Source organism: Tetrao urogallus, assembly GCF_951394365.1.
Source record: "Tetrao urogallus genome assembly, chromosome: 6".
Classification (NCBI taxonomy): domain Eukaryota; kingdom Metazoa; phylum Chordata; class Aves; order Galliformes; family Phasianidae; genus Tetrao; species Tetrao urogallus.
Genome location: NC_136819.1, coordinates 21988420 through 22014787, shown reverse-complemented (window position 1 = coordinate 22014787; position 26368 = coordinate 21988420). Strand labels below are relative to the sequence as shown.

The following is a 26368-nucleotide window of genomic DNA, read 5'->3' as shown; positions in this document are numbered from 1 at the left end:
AGAACTTCAAGGTAAGTGGGCAATAGGAACCAGATGTGGGGCCGGGAGGAAGGCAGGGCGAGGGGACGTGCGAGGGGCAGCGGGAGGTACCCGGGGGAGGGGGCATCGCTTTGGCTGCTGGGGGGGGGGGGGGGGGGGGGCGGAAGGTGCGCACTGATTTATTTGTAAGCCCCTTTTGGGCCGCCATTGACCTCTCGGAGAAGTAAGGCCCCTTCCAGACTCCGCTCCTTTGCAAGTTCACGTCTGACCATCCCAAAGCCTATTCTGTGCTCTCGGAGGCCCCGTTGCAGCCCCTCCCTGCCCACCGCTTCCCCCCCCCCCTCCCCCCCCCCCCCCAGTTAGTTACACCTGGAGAGAGCGCGGATGTCCGGAGGTAAAAAACCACGGCCGGGTACCCGCTGCCAGGAGACGGAAAGATTCCAGGAGAGCAGGGAAGGGGTTAACGGGGCTAGAGGAGGCCCAGAGGCCCGCGGGGACCTGCTGTAAGGAGCCCAAGGGGGTGGGGGGGCGTGGGTTAGGGTTGGGGGTCCCTCAGCTGCGCCGCTCGGCCCAGGGTAGGAACAAATGGAGCGTGGCAGCAGCGCGAAGCCCCGCGCATCCCCGCTCCCGTCCCGAACCGCGTTAATGCCATGTCCTCGTCTGCTTCGTTTTCTATTTTTTAAACATAAATAGCTTTATTTTTTCTAATGAGAAAGATACGACCCCCACCCCCCTCTGCCTCCACACCCCCATCCGCATCCACGCACACCCCTACCCGGGCCCCCTCCCCTCCACTGTCATCATCTCCATATTAATTGGGGGAGAGGTCTCTCTTTTTTTTTTCTTTTTTTTTTTTTCTTTTTTTTTTTTTTTTCCTGTGCGTGGGGGGGAAAGCGACGAGAAGAGCCTCTTTGGGCGGCGGAGAGTTCGGAGGGAGAGAGAGTGTGGGAGAGAGGGAGGGATAGAGGGAGGCAGAGCCCCTCTGAGAACGGATCGGGGCCGGGCGGCAGCGGCTGAGCCCTCTTACAGCTCCCGGCCCCGCTGTGGGTGTGCGCGTATGCGGGAGGGGGAGAAAGAGAGGCTCCTGGTGCCCCTCCAAGCGCATTAAGGACACTCGGGCCTTTTAATTTTAGGAATGAATGCTGATACTTGTGTTTCTTATTGTGATCCGGCTGCCATGGATTCCTACTACAACGCAGCCTCCCAGGGCGCAGACGGCTCCTCGCCTTTTAGGGCATTTCAAGCGAGTGACAAGTTCGGCCCCGCTTTCCTGGCCGCCAAAGGACAGAGCTTCGGTGACAGCGGCGCGAAGTGCCGGAGCCGCTACAGCCCGCAGGAATGCCCGTCCCTGGACGGCAGCGGGCAGGCGCCGGGCCCCGCCGCGCCCCCGCCCGCCTTTAGCAAATACCCGCAGCCCCAGCAGCAGCCGCCGCACCTCTACATGCAGCGCGGCCCCTGCAAGACCCCACCGGAGAGCAATCTCAAGCTGCAGGAGAGCGGCAGCCACAACGGAGCCTTGCAGGTCTCCTGTTACGGTGAGTGCGGGCCGCGCGATGGGGCCGGGCCGAAGAAGGGCTCCCGGGGCCGGGGGGGCTCCGGGGGCGGCCGCGGCTACCCCTCGCCTCGTTTTGCCGTGGTTTTGCGGCGAGCGCCGGGGCGGGAAGAGGCAGAGGCTCGAGGAAATTCTGGTAAATGGAAGAGAAAAGCAATGCGGAGAGCCGCTCCTTGCCGAATGCCACCGCGGGATGGCTGCGCTGGGGCAGAACTTGGGGCGAATGTCTCCGCGCTCTGCCCACGCCGCCACCCCGTCCCTCTCCCCCCACGCTGCTGCCCAACGCGGCCGTGAGCCGGCCGGAGCCCTGGGGCCGCTCCTCGCGCGTGTCCCGAGGGCTCTCCGGAGGGGTCGAGCTGTGCCCGGGAGGTCGGGGAGCGGAAAAATAGGAAAGAAAAAAATAGGAATAAAAAGAAATCAAATCCGCGACCCTCTATTTTTTCAGAAGAAGGGAAGGTGGAAATGAACTTCTTTCCCGGCCTCTCGGTGCGCTGCGGGCGGAGCGGGGCTGCGGTGCCCCTGTCCAGGTGCGCCCGCCGTGACCCTGCCGGGCAGGCACGGGGACGGTGACACGGACAGACCCTTCCGGGTGCGCTGGGAGCACAGGGAGGGAAGCGGGGAGGGGTGGGGGAACGGTATTATTGAGCGGAACTCAGAGATTCCAGGTCCCGCTTTCCCGTCTCCCGCCGCCACATCTACGGCGACTTCTGTACCCTCTTTGCTTTCTCTTTCTCCCCCACGCACCTTCCTTTCCCTCTGTGCAGGTGTACGAGCGCGCAGACTGACCTCCCCAGCCCCATTCACCCTGAGTAAAGCTGAAGGGATCCCCGCACCCCTCGCCCCATGGCCCCGGGCACAGCTCCCCTCTCAGCTGCTCCCCCGTTATTTACTCTGCGCCAGGACCGGCTCCCTGGTGCCAGCCGGGGCCGCTCCCGTCACCCCATTTTGGGGCTGCACGCCTTCCCGTGGGAATGGGCCGAGACCGGCGGGTGGCCATTCCACATCCGCGGAGGAGCAAAGCGGGGCGCGGGGGAAGGCCGGTGCCGCCCCACCACTAACCGGCTCTCTTGTTTCCGTAGGCTGAAAAAGCCCCGGGCGCCAGCTCAGCTCGCGAGGGCGTTTTGCAGCCCAGGGCAGAGCCGCCCGAATCTGCCCCCGCCGTCACACTAGCGGGCGGCCTCAATACATCTCTTAAGGGGACTTCGGATGGAGCCCCGGGTCGGGAGCTGATGGCCCGGCGCGGCCCCGAGCGCAGTGTGGTGCGACCGGGATCGGTGGGGCTGTAATAGGAGCCACATGGCTCCTCGAGCATAATTAACAGCAACACTAATAACGAGGGCTAACGATTTAGGAGGGCGTCTCGTTAATAGTAGCCACGTTCAGCTTCCTCGGAGCGAAAGCAGCGATGGCGGCAGCGGGCTGAGCTCCGCCGGGCGCGCACCGCGCCGGGACCCTCGGGGCGGAGGCGGAGGCGGCTGCTCTGCTCCCGCGGATCGCAGAGGACGTCGGAGCGGCGGCGGTTCGCTCGGGATGGCCGGGATAGGCCGAGGCCCCGCGGCTGCTCCGGCACTTGTCCGGCTCTCCGAGCCGCCCACTGGGGCTCGGTTCTCTATTAAAATAACCCCACTCAAAATAAAATAAAATAAATAAATATATGTACGCATATATATAATAACAGAGCGAGAAAAGCACGAGGCCGTGGAAAACGGAGCCTCTCCCCGGCGGTGCTCTCAGCCTGCTCCTCCCAGCTCTCGTTGTACTGGGGCCGATGCCCGTTCGAGCCTCTCAAACCAGCCGGGGGATTTCTTCTTTAATTTTAATTCCTTAATAAACACGTTCCGAGCTATAAAAAGCCCCCGCCTGCCGTTTATAGCTCCCGGCGTCTATTTCCAGATCGAATCCCTTCCATTGCATTGTACGGATAAATATAGGCAGGGAGGGCAGCGGCCGCACATCGGCGCAGGAAGCGAGCGGCGGTTCTCGGGGTGCTCCGCGGGGCTCCCCCCGCTGCGGACGGCCGCGCTCGGCTCCAGCTGGCACCGCCCTAACGGGGGGCTGCGGGTCGGCCTGCGGACCGGCAATTAAAGAGAAATCTTCAATAAAGCCCCGGAGCGGGATACATATCGCGGTTCTCAGATGATTGATGCGCCGCGGTGATTGAGCTGCTATTTCTACAGCGCGGAACCGGAGTTAAGTTGTGTGTCCTGAACTTATGTGCGTCTATACCCGTACACGGCAACGCGCGCGGAAGTACGGGCTGGAAAAAAAGCTACGGGCGGTGGAATATGATGGGAATATGATGGGGACGTGTACCCGCGGGAGGCAGAGAGAGGAAACGGCCTTCTTCGTGCTGAGGAAATCTGTAAGTGCGGGGTTAAGCACATAACGAGCATTTCTTGTCTTTAGAGAGCGGCAAAAAGCGCAGTCTGGAACGCGTTGTTGTTAGCAGAAAGCGAGTGCCGTAGGAATTATTTGTCCGCTGCGCACTTTATTACTGTTGCTATTATTTTAATTGACACTTCTAATGTTTTTCTCCTCCCCTCCTCCCCCCGGTGCACACGGCAGGCCCCCCGCCTCCGGGACACGTCGTGCCCGGTGCCCGCCTCCGCTACCGCGGTGGCACCGCTCTCCCGGTGCTCCCTTCGCCGGCTCCAAGCGGGGCGATGCCGCGCCCCCGCCCCGAGCCTGGTTCCGTCGGACCACCGCCCGCCCCGGTGCGCGCAGGGCGTACGGTACCGCGGGGTTCGGGGTGCGCCGCCGCCCCCGTCCCGGCTTCTGCCCCGCGGCCGAAGGGAGGCGGGCGGGGAGAGGGGGAGCTGCCCGCACCCCAGGGGCCGGGAGGGGTGGGGAGGTGCTGCCCCGGCCCCCCGCTATAAAGGGATGCCGTCGGGACGCGCGGCGCGGCGCCAGCGGAGCGGGGACGGAGGAAGGAGGACGGAACCCCGGGGAGGAGAAGGGCGAGCGGCCGCGCCGGCGCTCTCCTCCCCGCAATAGGATCAACAAATCCGCCGCTCAGGGAGAGGAGGGAGCTCCCGCCGGGAGTCAGGCCGAGGCGCTCGGCGGTGCGGGGTCTCCTCCGCGGGAGCTGCGGGACCCCCTCGGCCAGCGGCACGCCAAGGTAGGGCCCCGCTCGTCTATCGCCCTCAGAGGGGCTCGGTCACCGCTTTTCGCGGAGCTGCGGCGCGCTTCGCGTGGCTCGGTCGGAGAGCTGGCTGTGGAGACCTCGGTAAAGATCCCGGCCCGGGTTGTTTATACCGCTCGTGTGTCAGCGGAGAGGAGCTCCCCCCGGGAAGGTCTGTTTTCACGGGAGCGCTGTTTGTTTTCCATTTGTCCGCTGCCGAGCGGATTTAGCTCCGCTTTGGCCCCGCGCTGCTGTTGCGCACAGTTGTAACCTTACCGGAGACGGGACGGGTGCGGAGAGAGAGAAAAAAAGACTTCGACTCGTCCTTGTCTGAATTGTTTCGAAACAAGATGGGAAAAATACCGATGGGGAGAGAGATTTGGAGATGCTTACTGCGTGCGTCTTTTCCTAAGGGTTTGATGTGTTATTAACAATATATGCTGATGCCAGATAGCGCAAACGAGCTGCTTGTGTGTTATCTGGGGCTGCAGGCTGTTTATTTTGTGCTCCCTTTGAGTGCGCTCTTGGTGCGGTTGCATGACTAACCGGCTGCAGTGATTCACTGGCTGCTTTCTGGGTGATTGCTCCAAACAAGTTGTGAATCAAAAGAGAGTTCCCTGGCTGTGGTTTCTAACCTCCCAAGTCAAAACCCGGAGCGGGTTTAAGGGGAGCTGATGAGCAGTCTTCAGTCCTTCAGATCTTGAAGATTTATCCCCCTTCCAAGCCCTGCATTCAGAATCGTGATGAGTTTCCCTTGTAAGAGAGAGGTGGTGTCTGGGAGGCTCGTAGCCAAGCTCTGCGCTGGAGGACATCTCCAGCCACAGCCCTTCAGCCCAGTTTGAATCTGTTCAGAGTCTTTCAGCAGCTGTATAATTCTCAGGTAAGAAGCATGGTGCACTTTGGGCAGCAAGTGACTTCTCATCCCATTTTTCAGCTGGAAGAACTGAGGTTCAGGATGCATGAACAGCTCGTGCAAGGCCAGGCTGCCACCACGCAGTGGCATCAGTGCAGTCTTCCTCAGGCCCAGCTCCAGCAGCAGGACTTTCCCACAGCTGGGGAAGGATTGGTGGAGTTACTGCGAAAACTCAGCAGGAAGAGGTCCCTCAGTTTGATTTTGGAGGGGGTGAGCTTGGCTTTCCTGAGCCAGGCCCTTGTTTGGTGCAAGCAGTTGTAGCAGTCGGTGTGTTCTCATGTGTCTGGGTGCCTCAGCACAGAGCAGAGGCTCAGCCTGCCAACCTACATGAATGGGCTCAGCTTGGGCAGCTCAACGAGAGATGGGTTGGTCACTGCTTTTCAGAAAAAGCGGAGAGATCCCTGCCCCAAGAGCAATGTGTTTCTAAGGCATTTCTCCTATGCCCCTGGAGGGGAAAAAAAAAAAAAAAAAAAAAAAAAGAAAAAAAAGAAAAAAGAAATCCTGATGTAACTGTTAATCGGTTTGGAAAGTAAAGGTCTTACATATACATAGAGATATGCCTCCAAAAGGAAAACAGGCAGCTCTGGATGAGGAGAAGACTGAGCTGTGACACAGCTCATAGAGGATGCTGTGATTTGAGAATCATTTACAGAGGGGTGGATAGGAAGAGTTCATATGAATAAAATGTAATTTACAGTTTATTTACAGTTGACAAATTCACAGCTGTTCTGTGTCTGTCTGCTACCCCAGCTTCTTAAGTAAAAGTTCTGAAGTAAAAGAGGAAAGCTAACATATATATGAAATGGACAACCTCCTCTTTATTTTCTGCGTGAGTTCAGGCAGATCAGCATTATTACACACATTGACTCTGCTGGGCTGTGCTTTTGTTTGTGCTCACACACAGCCTTTGCATTTTGACTGTCACTGCTACAGGCACAGTGTGAAAGAGAACTTCTGGTCAGCGTAGTGTTTTAGGGGCACTTTTCTGTTGAAGAGAGATGGAGGGAGAAGGGATCAGAGACAGAAGAAAGGAGGCAGGGAAGGGGGAGCTGGGAAAATTCAGAGGAGTGGTGTGTGGTGGCAGACAGCTCTGTGCAGAAGGTGGCCTGGGACTGATTTTATAGAGAACACAAACCCATCAGCGTCAAATTCTTTATCTCTCCATTGGGGATAGCTGTGATTCAGCAGTCAGTAGCTGCTGCACTTGGGTCCCTGCAGGGTCTGACTATGACAAGCTGATATGTCATAAACTGTGGTCTAGCTTTGTTTGCTAAAGACTTAGCTCAGTGGTTTAAATGCCTGTTGAATCTGATAGTTACTTTTTGGGGGAAAATGTGAATTAAGGTTTTACCCTGTCAATGTTTATCTGCTTGGTGGAATCAGTACCATTTCTAGGTATGTTCCTTATTAGCAAGATCTGTATTCATTAGGTGTGAGGCAAGTGCTTTAGCAGGTACCAGAGCTGGAAGGGCAAGCTTTTTCAGTCAATGATAGGCGTGCTGTACGCTGAGGTGGTGTGAAAATGTCATGCTACCTTGAAGACAGCATCTGCCTTTGTTTGGTAAAAGTCTGTGAGCAGGGATGTTGCTGCAGGAGGGAGGGACTCAGCAATGAGAGCCACCATGCCAAGCAGAGCCACAGAGGGCTGTGGGGGCCTTGAGATGAGGAGGTACAGCAGTGCAATGAGAAAGCTCATGCAAATCCTCCACACAGTTCCACACGGTGAGATATATGCATGCATATAGGGCAGAGGGATCACAACCAAAACCAAATTTGAGGAGTCAAAGCAAGACAAGGATGATTATTCAATGGAAAATGAGGAAACTGAGAGGACAGAACACTTTGGGCAGGCTTCTATCTGGGGAAAATAACAGGCACTTGTAATATCACGCCTAGAAATGACTCCTGTTCATTCCTCTTGCATTTAAGGAGACAGACAGGGCTTTGCGTGCAAACACCACTGCACTGAAGAAGTACCTCAGGTCTCACCAGTTTCTCCCTGCACAGAAGCAGCCTCCACAGGCCCTCAGATGCTGCTGACTGCTTCAGCTGAGACTGCTAATGCTGGTATCAGGGTAGGGCTTGGTTTCCTAAGGGGGAAACAGGGAGCTGCATATTATTCTGGTGCGAGAAGGATCAGGTAACGAAGGTGCATACTGAAAGCCGAGCTAGTCGGAAGCAATAGGAAGTGAAAGGAATCCAAACAAGAATAAAAACAAAACAAAGCTGTAAACTTCAGCGAGTGAAGGGCAATGTTGGGAGATTTCCCAGCAGTGGTTGAAGACAATGTGAGAATGATGTTCTGCAGGGACAGTGTGCAGGGAGACCCGTGGGCCCGGCTGCAGGACTCCAGTTTTCAAGGTGATGTGGAACTTGGGGAAGGGGGGAGGTTTTAATGGGACAGAAGAAAGAGAAAAGTGCTGTTCAGCCTCAACCACAGCAAGGGCTTCTGAAGGAATGGGAAACTATCTCACACTGCAAATTGAAGGATCACCAAGATACCGGTGTGCTGGTATTGGCTGCTGGCCCAGTGCCACTGGGCTGTCATGTAGGGGTTGGTCACCCATAGGATCATCCATTTCCAGCATGTGTGCTCTGTAACACAGGGAAACATCAGGGATTTCCAGCCCCAGCAATGCTACTGGCAAAAGGACTCTGTAGGAGGTTATCACATGTCTATTCTCCAGCTGGATGGAGCCTGGCCTGGCAGCACTGATCCACAAGGAGAGCATGAGGCTGAGCACTGAGCAGGTGTGAGCTGCAGCCCAGCCCGCGTGCTGATGTCTGGGTCAGAAGGCTGCAAGCCCTCCTAGAGCACTGAGTGGTTCTGTTCCAGCCTCTCCTCTGATGGTGCATGCCCAGACCTCATCCTGGAGTGGAGTCAGGAGCACAGCTGTGGCAAGGACCCATACCTGAGAGCTGAGAAGCACTCAGTTATAGACATAACCTGGCTTATCAAGATTTGCTCTGAACTTTTGTAAGCAGATTGGAGCCAGATATCAGTCTGAGCTAGACAGGACACAGCCAAATGCTAGAAGGCAAGAGGAAGAGGAGACCCACCTACATTGGCAAAAGACCTGCAGACATTTTGTGCTCCCCACGTCTCCAGATGCCAGTGAGGACTTCCAAGATAAATAGCCGGTGGACCAATTGCTAGACATTTAGGCAGATTGTGGAGAAGGAGGAGGCCAGAAACACTCCGTGAAGCTGTGGGATTTATGGCAGTTAAATATTGCATTTCAGCCCTTCAGCAGGAGTCAGAAAGCTGCTACTGGAAGAGAGGGAAGCTGGTTTCTTTAAGTCATGCAATGTCCTGTGCTGGGGAGAAGAGTATTTTCATCCAGCTCATACCACTTCAAACTATTAGAAGGACTTTTGCAGGATAGAGAGCAATGGGAGGATTGGCTGCAACATCAAACATGAGTGCAGCGGCTGGGTTAAGTGTGGCTCTGGTAGGGAGTGGAAATATGGGGAGGCTTGTTGTAAATATATAGCTAGTCAGGACAGAGCCTCGTAAAACCTACTGAAAGGCCTAAACTCCGCTCAGGAAGCAGGGGCACCTGGAGCTGTGCATACTGAGCTGGGTGATGCTGCTTTTAAGTTAAGGCTGAGGCTGCAGCAAGGCTTTGTGGTGCCCAGGGCCGGATATTAAGTTTGTGTTCAGACCAACCCTCTTTTAATTTCCTTTTAGGAGGGGTACATTTGTGGCTGATTCTATGAAAAATCCCCTTTTCCTTGGCCTTGGTGGCAAAAAGTGGTGTTCTTGATAGTATATCCAATTTGCCTGCATTTGGCAGTGGTCCACTTGAGAGGGAGGTCCATGCAGGAACCCAATCTGCTGTAGCAAGAGAAGGACTGCTGCGTGTGTGTAATGTACGGGCATTGCAGATGCTTGTTCAGGTTCTGCAGTTGTTAACCCAAACTAGACAGTGGGAGACAATGGGGCAACCCAAAATGGAGCAATTCATGGGTGGAGGAGAAATTCCAACGGGAGACTGAGCCTGTGGGCTCCAAGAGAGATCCCAGCAATGCTCAGAGTGTGGAGTGCTGAGGGTGGTGTCTGATCACAGAGCCTTTCAATGCCTAAAGACATTGCTCGTGTGAAAGAAAGAGGTTTGGGCAATGTTTGTAATGCTTGCTTCTGTGGGCAGATCCCTGAGCTGTCTCTTTGAGCTACCAGCCAGTTCTTGGGCCTTGTTTCTTGTCCTCATTGGGAGAAAGGCCAGCAAAAACTTCAATGTGTAAATTATGTTAATCAAAGGATGCTTGTGCCTTGCCATTAATAGATAATATCTGGGATGTGCTGTACTGGGTTCATTTTGGTTTTCACAGTGGATCTGTGGAGGTGAAAATGGCTTTCATGCTGGGACAAGTGCATAGCAAAACTGTGGCATGGGTTCCCCAGCACCTGTGTGTGCTCAAGAGACTAGCAGAGCAGGAAATGCATGGCTGGCCACACTGTTTCTGAGAAAACTGAGGGCATCTCTGTAAATGGTGACCTTCCAGGGGAAATCCCCAGTGTGAGAGAAGAGCGACATGGCACTGGATATTTCCCCAGCCTTCACAGCCCTCTTGGGCACCAACCCAGCTGCCAGGGTGTCATCTGCAGGCCTACAAGAGTCACAGAACACCACATACTTCTTGCAAGAGGGGAGTTTCTGCTGCACACAGATTGGGACAGGCACTGCGCTGACATGAGACAAAGTGTATCTGACTGCAGGTATGGAAGTGAACTCGTGTCCTGGCATCGCATGGAAATACGAAGTATTCTTATTTCTCCTTTCTTTCACAATCTACAGAAAACTCTTCTGCTTCATCCAGTAGATGTAGGATTACAAGGAGGTTCAAGGAGCTACAAACAGCCCTCAGAAATGCTCCCAGTATCAAAGCAGGGTGCGATGCAAAAAAGATTCATTCAGCAGACAAGCCTGCTTTGTTGCGTCTATTCTCTTCAGAGTAGCTGAGGAGAACCTCTCTGGGAAAGCTTAGAATTTGAAGACAAAATATTGTATAGGAGACAGGGAAATTGAAAACCGAATGATGAGTGCTCATGAGAGCTCATTGTATTGGAAACTGCCCAAAAATAAGAGGTTCTGAGGTTTTGTTATGATATCAATACCACTACATCCCTTGAGGTTGTGTTCTCTCTTAGGCCAAGAGATAACTGGTTGCAGCAGAAATGCTAAATCAGAGCCCGAACCAACGATTGAGCACCTGGTGGAAGGGAGGGCCAACCCAGGGAAGCTCAGGTGAATGCAATACCCCTGAATGACTGCACCCTTCCCAGACCCCATTTAAGGGTTGGTAGTGGAGGCAAGAGTATCTTGGAGGTTCCTGCATACCTGAGGTCTTCTGTAGGTAAGCAGTGGCTTTCCTTTGTTTCTGTAACCACGGCAGTTGCATTTGAGCACATCTTCACTTGTTGCAGCCTAGAGTTGTGCTACTATGCTGTTATTGCTGCCCATTCCATTGCATTACACTAGTTTTGGGGAAAGCATAGAGAGATAATGGATAAATGCTACAGGAAATGTGATGAGTTTCTTGGAAGGGCTGTATCTCAAAATAGGTTTCTAAAGATGAGGAGAAATCCTATTGAGCTGTAACTTCTGGGTGCATCACTGCCATTTGTTGCTGTTGATGTTGTTGGGCTTTTGCCTGAGATTGAATCTGACAGACAATATTTGTTGGTAGCTATGGATTTCTTTAGAAAATGTCCTGAAGCTTACCCAAAAAGGAACCAACAGGCTATGATAGCAACCAGGCTTCTAAGGGATGCATTTTTCACCGTATTTGGGGGTATGGACATGAAGAACATGGAGCAAAGCTGATGCTTTTTGGCCAAAGTATTTCATCAGGTTTGTTAGATGCTTAAAAATGTAGTAGGAGTATTCTATGGCTGGAGGCTTGGGGAAGATTTGGCTAGTGCTGGGAGGAGACACTGATTCTGGCTGCAAGTTCCTCATGCTGGCACAGATGTCCCCTTGTACGCTGCCTGGACTTCTGGTGCTGATCTTAAAAGGTCTGGGTTATCTTGCATAGTACTAGGAACCCAGGAGTGGGTTACCTGAGTACTTCACAGAAGAACAATAGAAGAACCAGGACTAACCCAGTCCTTGGTCTGTTCTGTTTGTTTTAATGACTTTCAGAGAAGTAGAAGGGAAAAGCACAGCCTGATCCCAACTGTCCTCTTCAACCATTACCCAGGAACCATAGCATGCTCCTTACAAGCAGTTCCTGAATTTGGGCCATTTGGCATGCCAGTCTGGCCTACCTAGACTTGCAAAAATCTCCCAGTGGAATGGTTTGGGTATTTCCAGAGGAAAAAGTGAGTTCTACCTGGGGTAGAATAAACAGTCTCTGAGGTAGGTTCATATGTGGACACCTGGTTGATCCCTTCCCATCCCTGGAGATAGACAGCTCATAACTTCATTTGAGCTGGAAGGGACCCTTTAAAGGCCATCTAGCCCAACTCCCTGCAATGAACAGGGATACCCACAGCTACATCAGGGTGCTCAGAGCCCTGTCCAGCCTGACCTTGAGCCTCTCCAGGGAGGAGGGGAGGGGCCTCCTGGCCCAGGAGGATCTGTCAGAGGGTGCTGGGTGTCCCCTCCAAGCCATGAATGTTGAGTCTGATGGGAATTATTTCCTTGCTGAGGGGATAATGAGGAATGGCCAGGTTCATCTAGGGAGATAACAGAGAACAGTGATTTTTCTTTTCTGTTTAGCTGAGGTTATGTTCTTGACAAATTGCACTCTCACACACCATCTCTCTCAGCTGGTAGTTATTTACAAACAGTTATTACAGGGGAAGGTTATTTATTCCAGTATGCACTACAGCCTAAGTGAACTGGACTCCATAGCAGTTGTGAGATCCATGTTTATAGGCACCAGCTTCATCTGCTGTAGGAAATGACTGTGGGGTTTGACTTAAGCTAATTCAGAAAGCTGCGGGCCCAGCCAAAGGGCTTTTTGACCCCTTCTTTGGGTTGGAGAGCTCTTACTGCTTTTGCTTGTCACTAATGCCTTAATGCTAAAGCCCCAGCTTCTTGCAATCCACAGGAGTTTTGTTGCTTGGAGAACCACTATTTACATCTGTGTCTTTTCCTGAGAGTTTTAAGAACGAAACAAGTTGCTTCAGCAATTGCATGTGCCTCTTATGCGTGCTGCAATGTTATGACCAAAATATGCAGTCAGATAGCAAATCTGAGAAGGTGTTTTGTAGGAAGCTGAATTTGAGATGAGAAGGAAGAAGAAAGTAACCTGCTGTGGCCCAGCAAGGTCTCCTCGCAGACATCTTTTCTCATCCAACCCAAAGGTTAGAGATGCCCCAGGAGATGAAGAACAGCCAGTTCTGTTCCCTGTAGCAGATGCCCTGAGTCCTTGAATGTTGGAAACTGAAGTGATCCTGGCTCTACTCAGCAGTTAGCACATTAGTGTTGATGGGTTTCTGACTCATGCAGCCAGAAGGTGATTTGTATTGGTAAGCTGAAGGTGGGGATGTGATGGACTCATGGAGTCTTTTGCCTGGGTGGGTAAGCATCACTGCTGGAAATAGATTTCTGGGGCAAATTCTCCTTTTCACAAGTTCCTAAAAACAATTTCTGTAAATATCTGCTAATGTTTACTTGACATTTACAGTCACGCATGACAGTATGATCCTATTCTGGAATGTTAACTGGAAACAAGCACGAAAATGGGCATGAGCACCGTTGATGTGAGTGCAGTTTTTAATTTAGGCTGATTTTCATGGTCATCATCTTTCATATAATGACCCACTTCTGCTGAGAATTAGTGGTGCTGCAGGAGTTTTGCTGTTTTGAGGTGCTGTGATTTTTGTTGTTGTTGTTCTCTGTTCAGAAGCACGATACCAGAGTCTCTGTGTCTACTGTCTGATACTTCCTATAAAAAGCTGCCTCCAAGTTGCCTCTAACTTAATCTAAACTTTTTTGATTTAGGCTAAAATACTCCCACAGTATGTTTGCCTCTGCCTTTTTTTTTTTTTTTTTTTTTTTTTATAATACTGAAGTTTTTAAATTTCATCTGAATCTACTAAGCTTTTTCCAAGAACATAGCTAAAATTAAGTGTATTTTTGTTTTCTCCATGTCAAAAAAAAAAAAAGGAAAAAAAAAAATCTGACACTGCCTTTTGTCAAATGTGGTACATGGTGCTGTGGAGCACAGTGTAGCTGGGATTTGGGTAGACTGTGTGCCTTCTGCCTTTCCTCTGAAAAGCTGTCCAGGAACAAGACTGAAAGAGCTGTGGTTCTCACTGGCCTAGTAATGACTGATCTTTGACTCTCACACCTAAATACACAGCAGGTTTCACGTGCTCTGGACAGGGTTACAGCCAGCTCTGAGTGTACTATTCTTGTAATGGCCATTTCCTCCTGTAGACGGTCCAACCTTCCTCAGGCCTGGGTGTTGTAGGGGAGCAGGTGAAAAAAGCTGTCCCTGGGGAAGCAGCAGAAGACCTGGGATATAAGATTTTATGGAAAAAGCTTGGTCTGAAGGCTGGGGAGTGTACTGCATTGAATGGGGGCTTTTTTCCCCTCCTATGGCTTGGGTTGTGCAGTGCTCTGAGTTATGTGATATGAGGAGTTTACCCTTTCAACAATTTGTGGCTCCCCTTTCATAAGTAAGAAACATTTCTGTTGAGGCTTTCCTTGTTCAGCATTACCTAATGGATTTTTTTCCTTAATAACTGTCATTTGCCCTGCGCCTTGCTATTCTCAAATGAAAATGAAAAATGTCAGTTGCCAGCTGCGAACAGCATTCATTATTCATTTGCTAAAGGAATCTCAGGCCCATTCATCCAATTTCCTCTGAATGTCTCATCAATAAACCTTTACCTTGCTGCTTCTATAAATCATTTTCATCCCTTTGCTTTGCAAGCTATGTGCTTGAGGTCTTGCACAAGCATCTCACGAGTTGTGGGTCACATCGGTGGTGGTGGTGTTTCTACTCCTTGGTCAGCTGGTAAAACTTCATGAAGAGGAAATCATTGGGCTGCACATACATATGGATGACGAAAGCATTGTACTGAAGCAAGCAGAGAAGTTGGGCAAAAGTTTCATCCATCCTTGCCTTTCTCTTCATGACCCCAGTGCGAAATTTGTGTGGCTGATGTTGTAGCAGCCTTCTTGGCTGAAGGCACGGTTCTTCCTCCATGGAAGGCTGAGTGCTGCTGCCGTGTCCCTGCTGCAGTAGATACTCTTGGTAGAGGATGCTGTTGTGGTACATAGGTACTGATGTCAGGGTGAGGCAGGGCTGGCAGCCACAGAGGCCAAGATCTTATTAAACTTCAGTCAGAGCTGAAATACGTTCTTCTTGTGCTGGGTAGCAGAGGTTAATGGAGCCCTTCTCATAGATGGTTTTATGACACTCTTTTGGGATGCACGTAAAAGGACTGAGACTTTTGGAGCAATTTAACTAAATATTTGCTTAGGCTGTGTAAGGAGCAGCTTGAGTTTCCAGGCAGGTCAGACATAAATGGATGTTCGTTTATCTCCCCTCACCTCTAGGAGCTGGGGTGACCGGTCACTGTTGTGCCTGTAGCACCATCCCCTGATCCCATGGAAGGGAAGATGTTTGGCAGTGGGTGAGCCAAGCAAGGAGGGGTCTGGAAGCAATCGACCTTTGCTGCCAGGCTTACTGTTATTTCATCTTCATTCTTGGTCAGCAAGTTCCCATTCCAGCTATACTGCTTTTTGCTTCAGTTTGTGATTTTGCTGCCCTGCTCCTCTCTGCCAATAGAATTGATCCTTGCCTGCCTCCCATCCCCACTGACTGTGAATTTTGGTTTGGTAGCCAGAATTCTAATTTCATTCTGGAGTGCCTACAAAAGCCTGGTGGAACGTTAGCAATTCCCAGACCTGGCTGGCCCTGAGTTTTGTGATGTGCGGTGAGAATGGAAATAAGTTCTAGTTGTGCTTCCAAGAACAGGCATGTTTGGTAAGGGCCGAATGTTTTCCTTCCCTCATCTGTGCCTTTCTTTACTAATCAGCTGTATAAAATTGAGAAGCAGCAGAGCTGTTATGCTGAAGAACCTGGCCCACACTTTGGTCCAAAATTTAAATTCAGCCTTTTCTGTGGTTCAGTGAGGTTCAGCCAGCTTTGGGTGTTTTCTGTTTTTATTTCGGCTTTCCAGTTTCCAAGCATCTCACAAACTGGGGAGCCCAGCTCACCTCACACTGGGGTGCCTCACTTACCTCTGAGGGTCTGTGGACCCTTTGGGGATGAAATCCAAATAGCTACTGGTGGGTGTGCAGGCATGAGTCTATGACTGAAACAGTGTGGAAATGCTTTGGAAGAAGGAGACCATTTCTACAGGTATCAAATTCAGGGCCAAAAGGAATCTGCAAGTCTTTCCAAACTGTCTGCAGGTCTTTGTCTGCCTTATCTCCCTTCCTGAGCAAACATTTGTTGGTGATGGATAGGTTTAGAGTGGCAGGGTAGATTTTGCTACAGGTGCATACTTCTTGGAGGAGATTGCAAGTAGGATGTAGCACAAATCCACAGACATTCCAGTTGGACTTTGCTTATAGCCTGGAATACTGGGGATGTGGGTTAATGGACATGATGGTGAGGGATTGATGGTTGGACTAGGGGATCCTAGTGGTCTTTCCCAACCATTATGATTGTACAATTGATAGCCTTCATCATTCTAAGCACTGAGCTGTCTCTGTGGGATCACCTGGGTCTGGCTGCCCAGAGCCACACACTGTTGACTGTCACTTCCCTCCACTGCCACTTGAAAAGCCATCCTTCCTGCCCCTGACAAGGCAGAGCAGCATGTCCCCAGGGTGCTTTTGTCACTGCCATCAGTGTAGGTGTTCCAACACTAAAGATAAGAGAGCCTGGTCAATGAGAATACACGGACTCATGAAGGAGAGGCAAGATCCCCAGCTCCAGTATCTAGCATATACCTTCATCTCCTTTCACCATCAGAGGTGAAGCAGCTGGCAGGCAGCCCAGCAGTTTCATACGCTCCCAGCAAGGGCAATGGCTGTGCATTCTCTTGCCTCCAGTTCTTTTCCTGTGCTGCATTCTGGTAGCCAGTAGGAGAGCTGCAATGGCGGCAGAACCATTTCTGCGCTTTCCAAATCTGCTGTCAGCTCTTTCCTGCTCTTCAGATGGGTGTGCCTCACAGAGAAGGATTTGGGGCATAAACTGTGCCTTTTTGCTCCAGCCACAGCTTCCATTCAGAGGTGATGGAATAGATTTATTTCTGTAAAAGCCAGTTTTGTTAGTGTCCTTTAAATATCATGAGAGAGGAGCAGGCAGTGCGTGGTGCACTCTTGGAGCTTATGCTGAGCTCTGTGTATGTAGCCAAGGGGTGTGCAAATTCATCTGCTCAGGGAATAAAGCACTGTACTCACATGCAAGGCTCTGGTCTGTGTGATAGGTGGGTATACACATGGGGACTGCTCAGCTTCATGCAGGCTCCAGGGACCTGCAGGCAGGCTGGGCATAAGGTGCTGCGCTTGTCCTTATCTGGAGTGGGAATGGAGGTGTTCCACTCAGTTCCCACCAGTAGCAAGGGCACTGCAGTTGTTATAGTGGTAACTCCTCATGTGGACTTCCACCTCTTGCATTTAGGAGAGGGATGATGCTTAGTGTTCCACCTGTGACCCAGTGTGGAGGTTTGGTTACTTGCTCACTGCTAATAAAATCAGTGATTCTAGAGCCAGACACAAAATTCTGCATCTTCTCTCCATCTTTGAATCCATCTTTCTATCTGTAGACCTCAGAGTGCTTGCTCCCTTACAGGAATAAACCTCAAGATTCCTTCCTCCTAATGAAGGATAAAAAAGAGCAGCTGGGCTTCTTTATTCATATCTAACCCCAAATGTGAATATTTTTTTAAATGATAGCCTTGTGCTTCTTGGGCTGCAGCAGCAGGCAGGAGGCTGCAACAGCCAACCTGGAAAAGCAGCAGAGCAGTTTCACCATGTGTGGAGAAAGATACCAGGATTGTAGCATTGCTGCTGCTGCTGGGGTCCTGAAGGTTTGCAGTCTGAATGGTATTGCAGCTCCTCCTCAGTAAGAGATGCAGCCAGTGCTGCCAATGCTAGGACTGAACTTCAGGGCTGCTACTGAAGCATCAAACCACATGCTGCCAACAGAGTGCACTAGGGAAACAGCCATGTGCCAGCAGTGTTTGTGGGTTGTGCTGAACATGTAGGTGTCTTGCAGCCTTGTGGGGTGCTTTGCTGTTTCCCCTTGTGGGGATCTGCCTTTGCTCAGAGAAATCCCAGCAGATGCTGTGTGAAGGAGACACTGCTTTGAGCTGAGCCCAATGCTGCTGTGCACACTGGAGACGCCCTGCTCTCCCCTGCCATGTGGATGTGCCAAGCTGAATTGACTTCAAATTAAATTTCATGGTTCTGTTTGTATACAGAGAAGACTTTACATCCTCATCTTTCCAAAACAGCCAGTTAGGAACAATCCAGATACGTGCTGTGAACCCACAGTGTGGCTAGAAGCCTGTTCCTTGTGGGGAGGGATCAATGGACATACTGGGATCATTGCAGGGTCACCTGGCCACCACAGTGTCCAAGCACACAGTGTGCTATGGGTTCTCCCACCTGAGGTCCCATAAAAATATGTGCTGGCACCAAAAAGACATTTCCCTTTGTGCAGGGATCCAGAAAGAAACTATGGCAGAGCATCTCAATGCTGGGAACACACAAGCCTGGCTCTCCCATGCTGCCTGCTGGTACCTCTGGTGGGTGACTCAGGCATGGCAGTACTGGTGGCACTGCAGATAGATGAGGCACTGGGAGAAGACAGCAAGTTTCCTTCCACCACAGTGAGAGTGAGGGAGGAGCCAAGAGTAGCAGAGGAGGCACTGAGCAGTTCTGTCAGGCTTGTAATGGTATAGCAATGCACGCATTACCTTCTTGTCATGGAGATCTTCATAATATGTAACTCAAGGTCTCGTTAGATTTGATTAGAAACAGACACCCCGGACTTTGCATTGAAACTTTGAGGCCATCTCCAGTTACAGGAAGTCTGGACATATCCATATGCAGATGTATGCAATTTGTTTCACTTCAGCATTTAGCATGACTGGTTTGAGGTCAGGGATCCTGTTCCCAGGGAATGGCAGTTGCTCCTCTGGATGTGGAGCAAAGGGAGATGCATGCCATCCCTGTGGGCCACCTCCTGCCCATCTTCTGCCTGTGGACAGCCAGTGGCTGAGCACTAGAGGTGAGAAATAGTGGGGAGCCACCAAGGGTTGGCATCAGGGCACGTGTTTCTGCTGCAGGGGTCTGGGGAGCACTGGAGGCAGCCAGCACAAAGGCATGGATGGAAATGCGCCCAGCTTCATGACCTACTAAATTAAAAAAAGAAATGAAGGTGACAGTGGCAGTATGAGAGAGAATGACTTCAAGTTGTGACAGGGGAGGTTGAGGTTGTATGTTAAGAAAACCTCTTCAGAAAGAGAAGTGAGGCATTGGAACAGGCTGCTCAGGGAGGTGGTGGAGTCACCTGGAGGTGCTCAAGAAACATGTAGGTGTGTCACTGAGGGATCTTGTTAGTGGGCACAGTTGCGATGGGCTGACTGTTGGACTTGGTGATCTTAGTGGTCTTCTCAGGCCTTAATGATTTTGTGATTCTATGAATTAACAAGTAACATTGGTATAGCATGTGACTGATAGACTCAGTGCCCAGCATGATGAATCCTCCTAAGAACCAGACCAAAGCACGGAGGATGACAGACAACATGAAGCTTGTTTAAGCAACTCAAGAGTCTGAGAGAGCAGCGATAAATCCTTCTTCTGAAAATCCATTACAGTGGTAGAGGCAAATAGCTCCTACACCTCCACCATCAGTGCCAGTCCTGGCCACTTTTCTGCACTAATTAGGCAATTTCTTTCTCAAAGTCCTTTCATGTCTTATCCTCCCATACTCAACTTTCTGCCTTTATGCCCAAGAGCATTAGCCACATTTAATCCCAAACAGCAAAACTACACATAAGTGATGAATTAGGCTGAACGAAGTTATAACAGAAGATAAATGCTGGAAAAAAAAAAAAAAAAAAAATAGGGATTTCCAGACACTTTGGCAAAGATTTCTGGATAAATGACCTTGGAAGTGACACTGCAAAATTATCCCAAAGGAAAGCTCCTCATAGGGTGGAATTGTTTCCCAGAAAGGTTGTTCCTGGGCACATTTAAAAGCAAGCTAATACAAAATCTTAAAAAGAAAAACAAGCAAGGTGTTGTGTTCTTTCATTGGTAAGGAGGGTTTGAGCAGAAAGCATTCCTGCAGCCTTTCTCTGTAGGTTCTGCAGGAGATGAAGGTGAAGGCAGTGTTTCTCTATCTTGCACCAGACTGGGGCTTTCTGCAGGTGTCCTACATTAGCCCTCTGTGTAGTGATGGGCGCTGCTTTGCCAGTGGCAGTGTGAGTCCTCACAGCAGGTTGTGGGGTTGCCTGGTGTGCAACCAGGATGTGGGGACATGTGGGGACATATGCTCATAGTGTAGCACCCCTTGTATCCTGTCCCAAACGCAGACTCTAATTTTCCCTGTGTCTTCTCCCTCTCACCTTCTGTTCATTTCTATTAAAGGCTTTTCCCGTTGTTGGAGCTCTCAGTCGAAACAGTCAATCAGCCATAAGGTTTATACACATTTTCTCCTCTTTCTCCCTCCAAACAGGTAAGGAGAGCAGCTTGGGAGAGGCTGACTTGCAGCCCAACGCTGACCCCTCGGGCATGGACAGCAGCTACCTCAGCGTGAAGGAGGCTGGAGTGAAAGTCCCTCAGGACAGGGCCAACACGGACCTCCCCAGCCCCATGGACAAGGCGGACTCGGAGAGCAACAAGGGCAAAAAAAGGAGGAACCGTACCACCTTCACCAGCTACCAGCTTGAGGAGTTGGAAAAAGTCTTCCAGAAGACCCACTACCCAGATGTGTATGCCAGGGAGCAGCTAGCCATGAGGACAGACCTCACTGAGGCCCGAGTACAGGTAACAGCAATGCCTCGGGCTGGGATAGGGGTAGGTGAGCCTTGAGCCCCTTGTCTTTGAGCTGAAGGGGCAATGGGCTGGGTGAATCCCTCTGCCTCAGAGGGCCAGGAAAGATGAGTGGCTGTGATGCAGTCTCACAGCTGCCACCAGCAAGGTGTCAGCACCCTGCTGCTAACCTGGGTGTCCAACCCAGCCAAACCCCGAAACAATAGAGTTTAAGTGCTTCTCTTTCCCTTGAACTAATATTAACCCAAAGGCTTAGCAGAGCTTAGAAGCATAGGCAAAACAGAGAACCACTGCTCAGAGCAGGTATCTATAACTCATGTTTTGATGGCCACCTAAGGCTGCTGGGAAGCTGGGACATCATTTTGTCATCTGGTTAACTCTGTGACTCCTGTATTCAGGTGTTCATTGCACCACCACTTCTACAACTCACATTAGCATCAGGAATATCTGGAGTGGGAAGAAATCTGGTTATACCTCTCAAACCTGGAATCCTGCTTGCTTTCTGCTCTGAACCCTGCAAGCACTTGTCACAAACAAAGCAGCTGGGCCAGCATCCCTGTGCATATTAATTCTAGGTTCATTCCTAGCTGCAGGACTCTTCTCACCCACTTGTCCAGACCAATCTGCAGGGCTCCATGTTCTTCCCTACAGCTGTTTCTCCTCATATCAGCTGTGGCTGTGTCTCAACAGAATGCGGAGAGGCTCCTGTTAGTTCTATGGGCTGGGGTGGGCACGTAGCAGCATCCCCATACTTGGCTTTCCTCCATATCCAGGCAGTGCTGTCCCTCCCCAGCAGCACCATTCAGAGCCCTGGCAGAAGGGATGGGGCAGGATGAGATGATGGGGATTCGTGCCTGGGGAATGCAATGCATCCACTACCTCCCTTCAGAGCCAGCACTCCCATTGCTAGGACTGCTAAGGAGATGTTTTCAGTGGTGCCCCTGTGATGCGGCAGGGGCTTGAAAGTGAGAGGGAAATGTCAAACTTGGCTGTAGCGAAATCACTGCCTTGGAGAAGAAAAAAAAGAAAAAAGAAAAAGCAAAGCAAGAAGTAATATATCTTGATCCCTTTTCCCCCATAAAACCCTGGGAGGCTGGTGGAAGGAGCGGAAAGACTGAGCTAAGCCTGCAGGAAATTAAACATGAAATGAAAACAAGCTCAAGTTATTCAGTTCTCTCATCCCAGGCTCCAATTTCCCATTCCAGGCCACTGATAAAATGGTGTCCAGTTTCAGCACTCAGAGATGAATTCTGGCTCTGTTCTTGCAGGCTGGAAGGCAAAGGGCTGGTGACCATCTCTGGCAAGAGAGCACACAGCCTGGCCATCAGCACTGGGATAGGCCTGGAGACAGACAAACAGCAGAGGCAGGAAAGGGTAGAGATGGGATAATGGCCACTGAAAGGGGAAAATAGGAGGGAGGGTAGCTTGCTTTAATCTTTCACTTGGCATTAGGACTGAAGCAATGGGCAGCTGTGGGGAACTCCCAGGCACTAAGTGGTGTTGTGGCTCCAGCAGCCCAGGGGGCAGCCACACAGCAGCACCAGCTGGGCAGTGGGGAGAGCAATGCATTTCATTTCTGCTGTGCTGCCTCCATGGAGTGTCAGAGTGCATGCATATGGAGTGAGGTACCAGCATATGGCCGCATGTTTATGGAGACACAAAACATTTTCTGTTCTGTAGATCTTTATAGGACTGATTGGATACATTGGGGCTTATCAAAGCACTATCTGCAGGAGTCAGATCCATGACGCTTGCCCACAGTCCCTCCCTACTCGTTCACACCAGGGTGCAGTACAAAAGGAGCATTCTCGCAAGCACCCTCTCCCCACTCATAGACATAGCCCCAGCCACTGCGCCCCTTGGTGCAGGACCATCTCTCAGCTGAAGGTGACAGGTAATGAACAGAAAATGCACACTTGGTGTTTTTCAGTTTTTTTTCTAGATTTCTTCTTTTGGTACCTTCTGAATTCAAGGAAGCCAGGGGAAATCCTACAGGAAGATACCAAGCAGCCTGAAAATCATTTATTCTCAAGGAAAAATGATAGCTTTTAAAAGTGGAACAACTGTTTGGAGCAGTTGATTGCAAGAAGCAGTGGGGCAGAGAGGGCAGGGAGCATCTCCATGCCCTGAGCCCCCAGCACCTTGCCTGCAGGTGCCCTTCAGCCTCACGGGGTCGGGCAGATATTTTGCCCTAGCCTCCCAGCTTGCACTTTGAGCCTGGTTTAAACCACTTTGCCTGGCCATTGCTGGCCCCTGCTGGGGTCAGTCCCTAGCAGGGCAGTGCAGGTGAGTGTGCTTGCCAGGAGGGATCCGGCCACATATGCTGGGCATATGTCAGCCCCAGCACCGTGCACAGCCCACGCCACGCTGCCTACCTGCAGGCACCCGCTGTGCACAGCAGGGCCCCGCCGCCCTGGGAAGAGCCAGGTCAGCACTGCTGGCTGTGAGCCTACAGATCAAAGCGGAACGATCCCAGCCAGCCCTGGGACTGGCTCGCAGCTGGGCTGGGGTGGCCGTGCCAAGATGAGGCAGAGGAAAAGCAGACGGATGGATGCCTGGGGCACCAGTGTGCTCCTGCAGGATGCTCTTCATGTGCAGCGCTCTCAGCTGGCGTGATATTAGGACTGTTCTGCTGAACTGCACCCTCTGGAAATCCTTGCGGGGTGGAAATTGCACTCATAGGCCATCCTCAGAAAGCACAAATCCTTGTGCTGGTTTCTTCCTAGACTAGTTTCTAGATGAGCTGACACTGCAAATGCTGTTCTAGTCTGAAAGCTGCACCATGCTCATTGCCCGGCTCACTGAGCACAGGAGCAGCCCAGAGGGGCTCCTCTGTGCTATCACTGAAGTGAGATGCCAGTCCCCCAGCTCCAGTCACCGTGCAAAACTTGAAGCAGAAGCAAGAAGCTTCCTTCATGCGCTGGCGTGACCTGCACACCCCAGCCCCTGGTGATCGCATGCATCGCTCGGTGCCTTCAAAGCAGCTCGTGATTGATGTGTTTCCCTGACTCACAGGCTTCAAGAGGCTTTGAAGACACTGGGCCAGGCTCTGATCTTTCTTATGCTGATGCAAATCAGGAGCAATGCTGCTGACAACAGTGCAATAATCCACACTGATGTCAAGCCAGTAAAAATAAGAGCAGAAACAGAGTTTTGGTCTTTCCACTGCCTCAAAGGCATCTGAGCAGTGCTGTGAAGAGCTACAAGACCTGCAAAGCAGAGGACATGCAACTCATAGAAGTGCACTTGTTTCCAGAAGCTAAGATGGAAAGGAGCACTGAAAACCCTTTTTTTTTCTTCTTTTTTTCAACAGTTAATGAAGACTGAGAGTTCAGTAGTAAATAGGAGTTCTCAGCCAACAGCATCTTCACAGCCAGGACTGAACCTGGGGAAAGCCCCAGTGCCGCAGGTCCCAGCCTGGCACAAGCACACACAGATGTGTTTGCTCCTTGTCTGAGCATGGGGGAGCTGGGTCATCCCAGGGCAGAGCTGGCTGCAGGGCAGAGGCCAAGGCTGGGCTCCTCCTTTAGACCAGGCTGCTCAAAGCTCCTGGCCCCATGGGCTCCCATGCCCTGTGCTCACAGCCCCACACCCCTATCTCCCCACAGGTCTGGTTCCAGAACCGACGAGCCAAATGGCGCAAGCGGGAGCGGTTTGGCCAGATGCAGCAGGTCCGGACCCACTTCTCCACTGCCTATGAGCTGCCTTTGCTCACCCGTGCTGAGAACTATGCCCAGGTGAGCACATCTCCTGCCCAAATCCATCTGTCTGTCTGTTCATCACTGCCCTGCTCCTGGAGCCCCCGAAGCCATGCTTTGCTCCTGGGGTTCATCCCCTTCCCTTGGGTTGGGATGCAGGAGCATGGGGTTGTGCCATTGAGCAGCAAATGCACAGCAGTTGTTCAGGTGAGTGCCTTGTAGTGCTCCTTTGAGCCCCATTGGATCACAGCTACCACAGCAGCCACCAAGCCCTGTTGGGCTTCAGATCCACTGTGCAATGTGTTTTCCAAACATCCCATAAGGTCCAGGGTGTTGTCCTTCTCACACCCTGATGCATCTCTTTCCCCACAGATCCAGAACCCCTCCTGGATTGGCAACAACGGAGCAGCCTCCCCTGTGCCCGCTTGCGTCGTCCCCTGTGAGCCGGTGCCCTCCTGCATGTCCCCCCACGCACATCCCCACACAGCTGGCGGTGTCTCCGACTTCCTCGGTGTCTCCAGTGCCGGCGGCCACGTGGGCCAGACTCACGTGGGTGGCCTCTTTGGCACAGCCGGCATCGGCCCCGGCCTCAATGGCTACGAGCTGAACAGCGAGCCGGACCGCAAGAGCTCCAGCATCGCGGCCCTGCGGATGAAGGCGAAGGAGCACAGCGCCGCGATCTCCTGGGCGACATGACAGGGCTGCCGTCCAGCGCCTCGGCACACCGCGAGAGCCAGTGGGGAAGCTGGGAGACCTCCAGCTGGGATTCCAGCCAGCCCTTGCCTCCTCGGGGATGTGAACGCAGCACTTTGAGCTACCCTAGGTGTATAGAGGACGTGTGTGAACGTAAGTGGCGTGTGCCCAGCACGAACATGGGAGGTCCCAGCCTCCCGGCACTGGGTCAGGGCTGTGGGGCAGCGCTGCTGTCCCCTGCTCTGGGGGTGTCCTCTGCTATCGCCACCCGCCTCCCCGGGGACTTGGATGCCTTTTCTCCCTGCTCCTTTTTCTGACACCAGATCTGCCTTTCCGGAGAGCAAGAGCCCATCAGCATCTCCAGCAGCTGCCCCGTCCCTCCACATGTACAGCTCTACCCTTCTCAGAACCCATCTGCCTTGCACAGGGGACAGGATGGGGACTCTGGCACCAGCAAAGAGACACTCTTCAGACTGCTCCTGCCTCATGGGAGCCATGGCTGAATGGGGCGAGGGGATATTCAAGGCCAGAAAGGTGGCAGTGCTATCCCACTTCCTTCCACCCAGCAGGAGCTGAAGTACGAAGCTTAGGGGCCTCTTGTGTAGGCACAGTGCCACCACTCTGCTGTCTTTGATGGCTCCCTAGCATATCCCTGTGCATATGAAGTGATGGCACCTTGCAGAAGTCACACCCCCATGAGCACTTAGAGTTTGCTCTGTTATAGTTGTGGCTGTTGCGTCGTAGCAAAATGTCTTCCCTGGCTTTTACAGGGCTAGGAGTCACTACCCTCTGCTCTCAAGTCCAACAGGGCCCCCAACGAGGAACAGCTTGAGCAGAGCACTCAGCCAGGGCTGTGTGAGGGCATCCTCACATTGTCCCTAGCCTGCCCCATGTAGCAAAGTCTCTTCCCATCGCCTCTCATTCTCTGCTTCCCCAAAGCCACCTGCCAGCACCTGCCTACACCTCCTCCAGGGGCAGGGGAGGGCTGGGGATCAAGGGTAGTGGCACTGCCCCATCTCCGGCCACTCCAGTTCACCCTCACCTAGCAAAGTGAAGGAAACACCAGAACTTGTTCTCTCTCCTAAAGTCCCACTAATGGTTTTCTCCCCATGTGCTCCCTCTTGCACAACTCTGTTTAGTACAGTCTCCTCTCCAAGGCCAAAGCTCTCTCAAGCCATTCAGTGGCGTCATAGCACCAAGAATAATTTCAGAGTTTCCTTCTGCCCCACCGCAGGTCACCAGCAGCCATAGAACTCAGCTCACATGCTGAGCTCCAGCTCAGTGAGCAAGAGAAGTACAGGGTTTTGCCCCATACAGCCATCGCATCATGCTCCATCCACTCTAGGTCCAGAGAGATTTGCAGCAAAGGGTTGCAAAAAGGCTACAACCAAATGCCATGATGCAGGTTAACTGCATGCCATATAAAAATAT

At 51.8% G+C, this 26368-nt stretch overlaps 1 protein-coding gene across 1 annotated transcript; it reads left to right on the top strand.

Annotated features, from left to right (window-relative positions):
- Positions 1–1114: 1114 nt before the first annotated feature.
- ALX4 (ALX homeobox 4) lies at positions 1115–24940 on the top strand (the record flags this gene model as incomplete). Its single annotated transcript, XM_079536687.1, has 4 exons — positions 1115–1514; positions 20230–20540; positions 24155–24283; positions 24617–24940. The coding sequence occupies 4 exons, from the start codon at positions 1115–1117 to the stop codon at positions 24938–24940; spliced, it is 1164 nt and encodes a 387-aa protein (XP_079392813.1).
- Positions 24941–26368: the final 1428 nt, after the last annotated feature.